Source organism: Cricetulus griseus, chromosome 5, assembly GCF_003668045.3.
Source record: "Cricetulus griseus strain 17A/GY chromosome 5, alternate assembly CriGri-PICRH-1.0, whole genome shotgun sequence".
NCBI classification, from domain to species: Eukaryota; Metazoa; Chordata; class Mammalia; order Rodentia; family Cricetidae; genus Cricetulus; species Cricetulus griseus.
The window spans coordinates 104,207,513-104,220,975 of record NC_048598.1 but is presented as its reverse complement, the minus strand read 5'-3'; the positions used below and the strand labels follow the sequence as shown (position 1 = coordinate 104,220,975).

At 47.1% G+C, this 13,463-nt stretch overlaps 1 protein-coding gene across 2 annotated transcripts in view; it reads right to left on the bottom strand.

Moving 5' to 3' along the window:
- Nucleotides 1-13,463, bottom strand: part of Fbln5 (fibulin 5) — a 71,308-nt gene that overhangs the window by 50,471 nt on the left and 7,374 nt on the right. For both annotated transcript variants that reach the window (XM_027419135.2, XM_027419134.2), the window contains exon 4: nucleotides 11,432-11,686. In XM_027419135.2, coding sequence (XP_027274936.1) covers nucleotides 11,432-11,686 — 255 coding nt within the window. The remainder of the gene's footprint in view (nucleotides 1-11,431; nucleotides 11,687-13,463) is intronic.

The following is a 13,463-nucleotide window of genomic DNA, read 5'->3' as shown; positions in this document are numbered from 1 at the left end:
AGCCTTGGCTTTGAAGGAGTTGAGGGAATCCTTAGCAACTATCCAGGCTCTCTCATGAATAAAAAAAGTAGAGTATCAAGAAGAGAGGGGACTAGAGCACGCCATCTTGCAAGCTGCAGCAGCACTATAATTAAATCCAGACCCCTACTGACTCTGCCTCCAAAATAGTAACCAGAAACCAGTGTAAAAGTAACTTTTAAGCCGGGCATTGGTGGTGCATGCCTTTAATCCCAGCACTCGGGAGGTAGAGGCAGGCGGAGTTTGTGAGTTTGAGGCCAGCCTGGTCTCCAGAGTGAGTCCCAGGATAGGCTCCAAAGCTCCACAGAGAAACCCTGTCTCTGTCAGAGAAACCCTGTCAAAGAAAAAAAAAAGTAACTTTTAATTCTCCATGTATAAAGCCCAAGTCAGCTGCATGGCTCTCAACAAAGCCTTGTCTCTCATGCTAAGTCTACCTACTCTCAGCCTGTGCCCATGAGGCATGCTGGGTAACCAGGGAGCTCACAGCCAAGGCTGGCCACCACTAGTGGTCCTGAACATAGCATGAACTTCCTCCGCTCCCCACCGTTGCCCATATCCTTCCCAACTTATTACCTTTCCCGACCCTTCTCCAGCATGAAAATCCTGCTCAAATCTCCACTGATCCCCTGAAGGCCAGCAGATCCCTTCCCAGTGTGGAATTCACACGGAACACTCCATTAGCACCTAGCTGATGTAGCATCTGATGCTGAGAGGGATCTGTGAGTTCTGTCTAATTAAGTAGAAGTAGATGTGTAACACCTACCCTGTAAGCCTGTGACTACCCTAGCCAGGGCTACCCTGGTGTCTCATACCTCTGTTGTAGGCCCATTGTGTTGCTGTGAGTACTACCAGATTTGACAATTCCCACCAACTTGCCTGACTCCTCCCAAGAACTCAAGGAATGAATGAACTCATCAGCAATGACAATTGGGCCTATGCATCACTCTACCTATGATTCCATCAGTCTCTCTTCCTCATTTGACTCCCCCTCACTCCACGCATCGTGTGTGGTCATCCACTCATTCAGCAAAAAATCCAGACACTAAAAATACAACGGTGAGCAAGACAGAAAGTTCCTGCCGGGCCTCGAGATGAAATAACCAGTAAGTCTATTTATCACTACGGGGTGTGCGCCAGAGGACAAACAGGATGCTATGGTCACTCCTGAGTTCCCATTGAGTTCATCATCACCCCAGCAGTGGGTCATGCTTCATCCTGGAATGATGGCCCAGAGGACATGACCCCCCTAGGCTCAGATACAGAAAACATATATATGCTCCTTCCCCATCAGGAATGAAGCAGAGACTGCTAATGTGTGTGTGTGTGCATGTGCGTGTGTGTGTGTGTGTGTGTGTGTGTGTGTGTGTGTGTGTGTGTGTGTGTGTGTGTCTTTGCAATGTTTCATATAACCTCCCTCAAATTAGTATTGCCCCCTCCCATGGGAACAATGGAAGATGCCAATTTCATACTGATTCCGGATGTGAAGTCTGTTCTGTCTGACCTCAGTGATTCCTGGGGGATGTGTAAAGACCTGTGAAATATGCAGAGCTCATAAATCAAGTCTGGCTGCATTTCTGCAAATGTCCTAATTTGAAGGAGAGCCAGACAGCACTGAAAATCCCCCAGGCATCATTGCCTCCCCAGCACTGCAGCATCAGACATCTCCAGAGCCCTCCCCAGATGCTGGCTGCCTAGGGAAGGACCAACTCAGGCTGTCCCCATCTCCCCTCTGGCCCCACTCCAGCAAGCTGGAGGGAAAGTGAAGGTCAGTCCTTGACTTCTTGTCTGCTGTCTGGAGTGCCCCAGAGGGAAGGAATCCTGTGAATGTCCTCCCCAGACAGACCCTGAGGACATGGGCTGAGATCCTTCCCCAGACACAGTCCTTCCTCTGTGTCCAAGACAAGCAGATGCCTCAGAGTGGCTGCAGCTTCATGGGGCATGTTGGCATGAGATACAAGAAGGACACTCTGAAAATCTCATTGCCTCCCCAGCACTGCAGCATCAGACATCTCCAGAGCCCTCCCCAGATGCTGGCTGCCTAGGGAAGGACCAACTCAGGCTGTCCCCATCTCCCCTCTGGCCCCACTCCAGCAAGCTGGAGGGAAAGTGAAGGTCAGTCCTTGACTTCTTGTCTGCTGTCTGGAGTGCCCCAGAGGGAAGGAATCCTGTGAATGTCCTCCCCAGACAGACCCTGAGGACATGGGCTGAGATCCTTCCCCAGACACAGTCCTTCCTCTGTGTCCAAGAAAGCAGATGCCTCAGAGTGGCTGCAGCTTCATGGGGCATGTTGGCATGAGATACAAGAAGGACACTCTCTGGGATTGTATGAGGAGGTGTTCTAGGTACTGGTGGGTGTGTGGGAGCCAGTCTCTTCAATTAGAACCCCCCAAGAATGTCCTTAAGAAAAGACCAGTGGAAGCCGGGCATTGGTAACTCATGCCTTTAATCCCAGAGAAACCCTGTCTCGAAAAAAAAAAAGAAAGAAAGAAAGAAAGAAAGAAAGAAAGAAAGAAAGAAAAAAGAATAGTCCATCTAACCCACGGGTCTTCACTGGTACCTACTGCCATCAGCCTATCCACTTCCATGTTTATCCAATTCTATTCGCTGCTCCCAGTACGGCCTCATGCCAACACCATGTTGCATGTGGGGTATACTCAGTGGCCATCATGGTTATCATGGTCTCTCTTGGCACTCAATACAGTGTGAGAAATCACGGAGGATGGGGTTTATGTGAGGGTTGAGAGACCAAGTGAGAGAAAGAGGGAAGCCTCACTTCCCTGAATGCTCAGCACCAGTACTTTCCTTTCATTCATTCATTCATTCATTCATTCATTCATTCATCCATTCACCTATTCATCCCTGCGATTATAACTTATTGAGAGCTCACTCTGCCACAGGCTGTGGACACATATCAGGTGCTAGTGCAGTACCTGCATGCCAGGAATGCCCCCACCAGGAATCCAATCCACTTCCTGAACCCTACCCCGTGCCCTCAATATGGAAGATGTAAATAAGGCACATACCTATGTTATAGGGAACCCTTTCCTCTCTGCTTCCAGCTCGAGATACAAGGAAGCTGGTGCAGAAAGGGTATCCAGCCCACAATCATCACAGATAGCCTGCCATGCCAGATCACTGTGGAACCCACGAGTCCAGATAGACTGGCAGTCCAAGAGAGAAGAGAAAAAGGGTATCCAAGTTGCTCTGGCACCAGAGGCTTAGCCACAAGGGTCCCAGAGAAGGTGCAAGAGCCACTTCAGGGGGCACTGAGATGGAAGAGAAGCATCAGCTTGCTTAGTGAGTCAACAACAGGCTGCCTGTATTTGAAGTCCAATGTGACTGTATCACCTGCTGATGCTGGAGTAAGCAGATGCTGTGACAGTCAGCCCAATGACAAAAAACACCAACGGCCCTGAAGATACTGCCCATAGCAGGGGAGAGCCACACAGGGAATGTACAGAAACTACTGTTCCATGCCGAACCTCCCGGAGTAATATGGTTCTACAGTTCACCAATGATATAATCAATCTACTCTTAGGGAGAGAACGTTTGAAAAGACATCTATGACTAACTAGCCTTGACAATGAATAGGAAGGTGCAATCACTATATCCCACCTTCGAGTGTTGGAAGGCACAGTAGCTCTGGCCACCTCCAAGGCTGAGCTAGAAAAACTTACCTGAACCCTGAAGCTTAAGACCAGCCAAGACCACACAGTGAGACTGCCATCTCTACCGTGCCCCTCCCACTAACTTCACAACTATATACTCAGTGCTTCCTCTGGTCCCGGCAGGTGATTTTTGACTGATGGGCATCCAGCAGGTACTCTCTGGAGACCTGGTAGCATAGCCACTTTGGTCAGAGCCAAGTGGGGCCTGTTCAGCTGTAGCACCCATACTTCATCCTCCTCTTGCAAAATCACTTCCTTTTCACACACACACACACACACACACACACACACACACACACACACACACACTTGGGCATATTTGGAATGGTAGGACATTCTGGAGCTAGAGGGGACCTGACAAATGACACAGCTCAGGGAGTTGTGCATGTGTGTACTACAAACCTGTCTGGCATGGATAGCCTCCCCTTCTCAAAACTTATGCTTTTAAGCCACATAAAACAAAATCCATAGGATTACAAAAGAAGCCTCTATACTGAAAGACGGTGATCAAATTGTTTTAAAAGACAAATGTGTGCTAGAGCTCTATATACACTTTTTAATATTGATTTAGTTAGTGTATACATATATGTGTGTCTGCGTGTGTGTGTATATGTGATCGGGCATCTGAAGCCGGAGGCCAATGTCTGAAAATGATGGTTTTCTCATTCACTCTCCATCTTTCTTTTGAGATGCTGAGCCTAGAACTCACCAATTCAGCTAAACTGGCTGCTCAGTAAGTTCCAGAGATCCTGTCTCTCCTATGCTGGGGATAGAAGCAAAGGCTACCCACATGTCACCCCATGGGTGCTGGGATCTTTACACATAGCAGGCACTTTACTGACCAACCTATCTCCCCAACCATGTGCCTACATCCATCCTTATTCATGCACTAAACAGCAAGGTTGGGCAACAGATCTAATGTCTTTCACTAAATTCTGGAGTAGTGACAACCATGAATAAGATATCAAAAGCAGTTCAAACCAACTGCCCCAGCTGTGCTGTGATCTGTAAACACCTGGCTTGATACAGTCAGGGGTCGTACTAAGAGTCCCATGGCAAATTATCAACATACTAGAAGGGAATGCTAGCTTTCAATTATACATTAGCCAGGGGCTATAAAACTAGAAGTCTCAGTTTAAATGTACCAACCCCAGATGAAGAGGCCTAATATAATACTAACCATTTTTACAGCTAACAGCACTTAAAGAGGCCAACTGACTTTCTTAATGCCCTGAGCCAGTAAGTAGTAAACCTACAGCCAAAACCCAGGTCTTACACATCTCTTTGCTGGGATTAAAGGTGTGCACTACCAACACCCAGCTAGTGATTGCAATTTTAAACATATTTCTGTCTGAACAGGTGGGTGGACAAGAGCTTCAGGTGTGGTCCTAGATTAACAACATTGCTCCTCTTGGTGGAAGGCCAAGCTAACTCCAGCTGCTGCAGATGAAATGATAACTCAACCCTCAGGCGCCGAAAGCGTGAAGTATTCAAGCTATTTTTCCAGGGGAAAGAACACACAATAGCAGAAACAACTAGGGATTGTGGGGCTGTGGACACACAATAGCTGGAGTAGGAGATATCAATGGAAATGGTGAGGTTTGAGATCATGATAGCTTGAGAAGTCCCTGCCCAAGCCAGCCTCAGGATCAGACCATCCTCATGCATTATCTGTTATAATTCTCAGAATAATCCTTGGATGTCGGTAGTGTTATGCCTATTTACAGTTAGAAAAATGGAGGTTTTGAGAAGGTGAGTGAGTTACCCAGATCCCCAGCCTGTGGTAGGGAAAGACTAAAGCAGATGCAGAGCCCTGGGTGAGGGCTGCCGTTGCACAAGCTTGCTGGGGCAGTTCAAGGGCTTCTGACCAAAGCCAATTGCAGCCCCTGCTTCTGTGGGGATACCATTTCCTCCCCAAGCCTGGTTGGTCCTAAATCCCTCAGCAGCTAAGGAATTCTCTACTCTTCATACTTTCTGAGCTTGAGGCCTGGGTTTCAAGTTACAGCCCAAGCAGGAGGTCTGGAGAGAAAATACAGAAAGAAGAAAACCGAAGGAAGGCCTCATTTGTGCTAACCACAGACCTTCCACACCATGCCTGAGGTTTCTACGTGCTCTTGGCCTTGTCTTAGGGCTGGGAACAAATGCCACATTGGGCTGACTTCCCATGACTTTGTATCATAACGTAAACAATCAAGTTTTTCTGGCACCTTGAAGCGGATTCTGAGTAAAGTCTCCTCAAAGCCTTGAAGGCCTGCAAAGTGGGTGTGGTCAAGCTCAGCTTTGGGTCATATTTTAGGTTTCTAAAGAATTAAGCCTTCGGTACATTTCAGGCTCTGACTCTTTGCCCAAGTTGTCACTTCAAGACCCTAGCAGCCTCCTCCATGAGTCATTCCCAATTAACATTTAGTGTGTGATACTCCATGCAGACACCAGGCGAGACGTTTTCACGGAAAGCAGCCATGGCCATAACTATTTTACAGGTTATAGACAAAGATGTAGAACCCCAGGCCTCAACAGTAGGAAACAGCCAACCAAAAAGAAATTCAGGGCCTGGCTGACCTCAGAGCTTCAGCCCCTCTGTTCCCAGAGCCTTCCTGGCTCTGCTTTTCTGAGTCACATTAGTAACCCCCAGGCCCCTTGTCTTTCAGCAGCTTGCATGGTATCTGATCTCCCTCCCTTGACCACAGACCCCTGACTGTTCCCCTTTGTGCCTAAACCAGAGAGCCTGGCATGAATGAGGCCCTCTGGGAACTAAATTAGTTGACTAAATACTGGCTAGCTGTCAGGAAAAATAACTCAAGTGTCTTAGGCCAATTCCACGCATCTTCCAGAAGTATCCATTATTTGTTGCTCTCTGCCTGCTTGGGTGCCCTGATCACTAACAGCAATGAAATGCCAGACCAACTAGGGAATAAAAGACACTGCTTGCAGCCTTAGGAATGGCCAGGAGGACCCCTACAGTCCCTGGAGTAGCACCGCTCTGGAGAAGCAGGTTTTTAGGGTCAGAACACATCATGAATCTCTGTTATTGGTGGATAACTTGCTACTGAGTCAAATTGGTTAGCAAAGCCAGGCTTATGTAGAATGTCACCCAGGGAGATGACATGTTGACGGTCATAAGGAATAAACGTTCAGAGACTGTTGGCAACCACATCCTGGGATTGGTTCTCAGAGGTAATATGTCATGAGGAGAAGGCTCCAGAATGACAGTCTGAATCTAGGAAGCTCATCATTAAGCCCCCCCCCCCCGCTGTTAGTTCAACATGGCCAGCCCCTACTTTTCCCAGATGGCTTCTAGCTGGCTCTGAACTTCTTGTGTATTGTTTGATCTGCACTATGTCAGGGTCCAGATCAGTGACCTCCACTCCAACAGCCTTTCTTCCTTGCCAGTTAGCTATGCCCGACTGCCCTCAGCCCCCATCTAGAGAATCTAGTTACCATATCTTCCAACGGTGGAAGATCTGGGTGACACATTGCATCCAGCCTTGAGTCCCAGCAGCCTTGTGGAGCTAGTCACCCTTAAGCCAAGCTGTCATTTTTCTCAATGCAAAGCATTCTTGGCTTAGGGACTGTAATTCTTGAGTCACTATGCCCCTGTCTACAAAAGTACCCCAAGTGACCTAGACTTCTAGCTGGGGACACAGACACTCAAACCTGAGGCCACATTGTTCCCACGTTGTTCCAGGGTTTAGTCACCATTGAAGTGGAACCCAAAACAGAGAGATCAAGAAGGAAGCTCAGAGGGACTGGGGGACTGGGAACCCAGGGCTCTGTCAGCCTACAGAAAGAGGACATGGGCTAAGTGGAGTATGATGAAGATGGTTTCTTTGAAAGTAAGTCAGAAATGCTGCAAAGTGGGGCTCTGGGGGACAGAGACAGCCATTAGCTCACTCCAGGTGACTCTCAGACTTCATGAAAGGAAACCAGGGAATGAATGGAAGAGGCAGAAGATGGAAGGCATCGCCAATGAAGAGGTTTATCCCAAACACTACACCAGAATTGGGCCAAGTCTCTAGACCTATTTCCTGCTTCCAGAAAACCAATGGGGAGAAAGGAATGGGCTATGTACGGCCACTCTAGACAAACACCTTTGCATCCACAAGGAAGTAGCAAGGAAAAGAGACAATTAGGAAAGCTGTCCAAATCAGACTCCATGAAAGCAATGGGGATAAGGCATTTGCAGAGGCTGGGGAGATGCGTGCGTGCGTGCGTGCGTGCGTGTGTGTGTGTGTGTGTGTGTGTGTGTGTGTGTGTGTGTGTGTGTAGGTACATGCATGTGGGTATTCATGTAAAGTTAACATAAAGTCTTCCTGTTTTATTATATTTGGTTCATGTTCACGTACATGCACATGCTGTACCACAATGCCTGTGTAGAGGTCAGAAGACAATTTTATGGCATCTCTTCTCTCCTTACCAGGCATGTAGAGGGGGTATTGTGGATCCCAGGAATCAATTTGAGTAGCAATTGCCCTTACCCACTGATACATCTTGTTGGTCCTCACATTTATATTTTTTTGAGATATGGTCTCTCACTGACCTTGGAACTTGCTGACTAAGCTAGACTGGCTGATCACCAAGCCCCAGAGGTCTGCCCAACTCCATTTCCCTGTTGCTGGAGGTAGAGACATGTGCAGTCATGCCCGACTCTTCTATGTAGGTGCTGAGGATTCAAACTCGGGTCCTCATGCCTGCGAGGCAAGCATTTTGCTCACTAATATACCTCCCAGTCCTAGGAAAAGGGCTTTTATGAGATAATCAATCTGAGCACCATCTAGATATCTCATGGTAAAAATGGACTCTTGCTGACATTTAAAGTTTTGATAATGTATTGTAAGTTTTTAAGGGGGGATTTTGGATTTGTTTTGTGGTTTTGCTTTGTTTTCTTCTGTTTGGCATCTGGCATTTGTTTCAAATCACAGAACTACATAGAAGCTAAAGTGCCTGTACCCATAACCACTAACCTTGGGCGACAAGTAGAAAATCATCCATTGTGTTCCCTCAACTCTTGTCCAGTTCAAATTTTACAGGAAAATTTCATTTAAAAAGGAAGTGAGCAAGGAGGACTTTGCTGTTAACCCTGACTTCTACACTGGCTCTCTGAGAGCTCTCAATAAACCTTGACAGTCCCAGCACCAGGGTCCTTGTCCAGAGCCTGAACGGTTCAAACTGGGACTCAGCCTGACACACAGTGTGGCCACAGACAGGTCTCTTAACTTCTCTGTGCTTTGACTCCTTTGTAGCCACCACGTAAATACCAGTTCTACCTGTAGCATGCTAAGGACCCATGATCCTGAGATACAAACCCTGAACCAGTGCTTAGTGTCAAGACCGTGGCTGCTGAAAGCGATGCTGTTAGATTTGTTGTGATGTGGAGGAGATGCACTCTTCTCTCCATGAGCCACCAAAGCTTCAGAACTGTCTCCAGGTCTCACTGAATTCTCATCACTTCCTCGAGAAGTGCATTCTTGCTCCAGGAATGCACATTCTCTCCTTCGAAGGCCTTCTTCCCTGCACACACCTGGCCACCTCTTCCCTGCTACCTTGCTCCAAGCCCCCTGCCTCTTGTCCCAGTTCCCTGGAGCATCAGTTAGAGTGCTGCCATTCCCAGCCCTTCCCCTTCTCTAGCCACCTGCCACCACCTCTCACAATGCCCACAGAGGCCTCAGCCTTGGTAAGTCAGGAAACGGTGGGGTGGAGGGAAGGGAAGTCAGAACTCAGGACTTATGAATGCATAATGCTGGACATTTTGGAAATGGGTGGGCCTGGTGCCAGTCCTTGCTGGGGTTCCCAGATTGTGCTGGGCTTACAAAGGGGCTGTTATTGGAGCTCCACATGTCTGTGTAACAGGTTCAGAACCACAAACAGCATGACGTCAGAGGAATCACAAGATGAATAGGCTTCCCAGCCATGGCCTCAGTGCCAAGAGCCTCAAGTCCCTGGAAGGAGGTATGTGGTAAGAAGGAGGGCACCCAGGGAGCCCTAAGGCAGTGAGTGTCCATCTTTTCTACAGAAGAGGTTAGTGAGATGGCCCAAAACTTGTCCACACCAGGACCAGATGAGGACCTTTTCAAAAGCCTGTAATGCCTCCAAACTGTTATCACGTCCATTTCCTCACTGCATGCGTGGTCAGTCACTCAGCTCCAGGTGTCTCCTGAGAGAGCACCCTCTCTCTCTCTCTCTCTCTCTCTCTCTCTCTCTCTCTCTCTCTCTCCATTTTTACACACACACACACACACACACACACCTTCTTCTTAGGGCCATATCTTTTCTACTAGATAAGAGCAGTCAGCTGGGCTCATATCCTAACTGTGCAATGACTTCACTTGCTGGAGTCCATATTCACCTTTCTAAAAAGTAAGAGGTTGTAACTAAAGAATGTCCAAAAAGTCCTTTCCAGTTACAACAGCCTATTGTTCCACTATGTGTCATAAGGAAGCATGGTGCTGTCTTCTCCCCCAAAGCTGTGAAGCACATGGCTTCCACGTTTGCTTCCCTACGCATGTTCCTAGTTAAGGTAAATCTCAATCTCACATACACACGTGCCCTGACATACACACCAGGTCCTTTAGAGCAGTAATAATGCAAACTGAGAGCTCAGGGATATCCAACTTTTCCCATAATATTGAAGGAAATGAATTTACATACTGCTTATATATGTTTAAATGCAAATGTACATTCATTTTTATTTATATTTATATATTAGAATCAGCACAGTCTCTCTAGCTGTTGGTTCCAGACCAATATTCCAGAGCCCTGAAACCCACAAAATCTTATTAAGTAGACTGATAGTCTCCCACACTTTTAAGGTCGTGGAAAGGAAATATTGGAATTTCAATTCATATTTATTTTTATTGCATTCTTTTAAATTTCCTATTTCTTATGAGTGCTTTATATTCCTCAACCCACACGAGTATAACAGGATGCATGTATCATATATAAATATGCCTGTAATGGGATCCACGCCCCAAAAGGATTTGGCAGAGGGGTGCACATCAAAAAAGTTTGAGCCTTCACTGTCGATCTCTCTTCACTGTAATTCTCCCAAAGCTGGAGACAACTACAAGAATTTAGTCCAACTACTGCCAAAGGACTGGGCAGGACCCAGGCAATTGTCCTCCAAGGCAACACTGGCCAATGCAACCTGAAGCTCTTAGGGGTGCTGCCAGTTCCTTTTGGGTTCATGGCATATGGTGTCTGCTTTTCCCCAGAGTCCCCATCAGCAAGGCTCCTTTAGCTATAAGAATACTGGCTCTCACCTAAGAAATCTATTTTCTTTTCCAGATGAGTTTATGTTGGCCCTCAAGGCTTCTCTACAGCAATACATAAAAGACAGAGCACTGGCCTGAGTCTGCAGAGATCCATTGGTTATTTAGTAGAGAAAACATGAGGTTGATCCTCAATGAGACCAAAGAAAGGGTTGGGTGGATGGATGGATGATGGATGGATGAATGGATGGATGGATGGATGGATGGATGGATGATGGATGGATGGATGGATCAATTAATAGAAAGAAAGAGCAAATTGGCTTTCTAGAGAACTATTAAGTAAAGGGTAAACTTATTCCAGAGTCAGAAGAGGACCCAGAAATACATCTGGAAGAGAACATTATGCCATCTGTGGAGAGCAGACCATTGTCCTATGGGCATATTCCATGGCAGCTAGCTCCATTTGGGAAGACACATTAGGTTTGACAGTGCTCTTGAGAAAGTGTACCATGTGGGAGGACAAGGGACTGCACTACTCACCTACACACTGGTTGCCTTCATCCATCTGGTACCCAAAGCGACAGACAAGAGGCCTTGAAATCGTGGGGTAGTTGGAAGCTGGTACAGGTGGTGCAGCTGCTGGGTACGGGCCTGAGTAGGGTGTAGAGTAGGGATTTGAGTAGGGCCCCCGATACACTGAGTTGGTTCGAGGGATGCACAAATACCCGCCATTCTGGTTGACACACATCATGTCCCCACGGCAAGCCTCGGGGATGGTCCGGCATTCATCAATATCTGCAAAGCCCACAGAAAGGACAAGTGTCAGTGGCCCCTCCACCATGCTGAGCATGTGTATACTGAAGCAGAACAGACTGAGAGGACTGACCCTCCAACACTTCCCCCGACTCACCGCAATCTGATGCTCCAGCATCAGCTAAATCTACTCAAAGTGATCGTGTTATCAAGCATTAGCTCTTTAAGCCCTACCCCCCACCCACAGAAACCTAGACTATTATTGACTTCATATTTTTCTTTAAAGAACACATTTGAAACCCAGATAATGTGTTCTTTAACACACAAGAATATAGGGGCTGGAGAGATGGCACAGTGGTTAAGAGCTCTGGCTGATCTTCCAGAGGTCATGACTTCAATTCCCGGCAACCACATGGTGGCTCACAACATTCTCTAGTGGAATCTGATGCCCTCTTCTGGCATAAAGGTGTACATTCAGATAGCACTCACTCGTGCATAAATAAATAAATCTTTTTTTAAGGAAACGTATAGGACTATAGTAAATAAAAACACCCTTGATTTACATAAAGAAAGCAACAGTAAAAATAAGCAGATGAGTGTTTGTGCATATAAAAGTATGTCAGGAAAACATGAGAGCAGGCCTAAGAATTATTCCCATTTTGATTCAAAGTAATAGCTGGGCAAGAGAGAAAGAGCCTTTTACACCCAGAAAGACAAGGCTTGGCTCAGACCTAGTACTTGCTGAGAAAGCAGACCATTGCTTTCAAGTCAGCTCACACAGTGCCAGCAAATAGGATCACATCTAGCCCTGCTGGAGATCAGCTCATGCTGGAACAAGAGTGGTGGTCCGTCTAGAAAAACCAGGCTTGTTAGGATGGAGTCAATGGAGGCCCCAACTCTGGCTCCGGTAGGCAGCAGACCTGGCTTTGGGTGCTGGGCCCTGCTCTGTGTGTGACTGGAGACCAGGGAGATGCTTGTATCCAGGCAGCTCGCCCACCATGTCATCTGAGAAATTCATGCCAACTCTCAGCTTGGGAACACTGTAGTTCAGAATGCAATGGTCTGTTCTCTAGTTAAAGTGATGGCCTGGAAGAGAAAGTCACTGCTCTCTTTGTCCTCTGGTGCAGCCTTCAAGCAAAGTGCCTTATACTGTAAATCCAAGGATGAGCCTGGGTCTATCATAGGTTAATTCATTCCTCCAAGCCATCTATGTCCCCTATATTCTCAGTCAGTGCAACTCAGGAAAGACAAATTATTTGACCTAATCAAATCTAATTAAAAAGCTGACTATTACCCCAGTGTTGGGAGCTGTCCACCTTATCCTCTCCACATGCTCTGTGCTCCATCCCCAACATGCCACGCCTGGACTTCCCTTACATGCCTGGTCTTTGCCTGTGCTGTTCATCCCACTGTGGATTGAGATTTCTCAGGGGTCCTATTTATCCTTCAATACCCAATTGAAACTGGTCCTCCACTACTCCTCGATGAGTCCAGGCATAAGACACCCTCTTGTGTCTGCATTTTCAGGGTTGTCTGCTATTGCCTCCACTCAGCCATGACGTTACTCGGCCAGCCTATCACTCAACATTTACTGTGTCTAAGTTTCTCTCCGCTAGATGGCATGTGAGAGAGAAAATACCCTTCTTCAAAGTATTTCCTCATTCCTGGGACCTGGGAATCCATTAGGTCACAGGGCTGATTCAATTCAGGTTACTATTGATCAACTGGCTTTGAGATGGGAGACTTCATCCTAGATTATATATAGGACACCCAGTGTGATTGTGTGAGTGGTTAAAAATAGAAGAGGCAGGAGACCTGG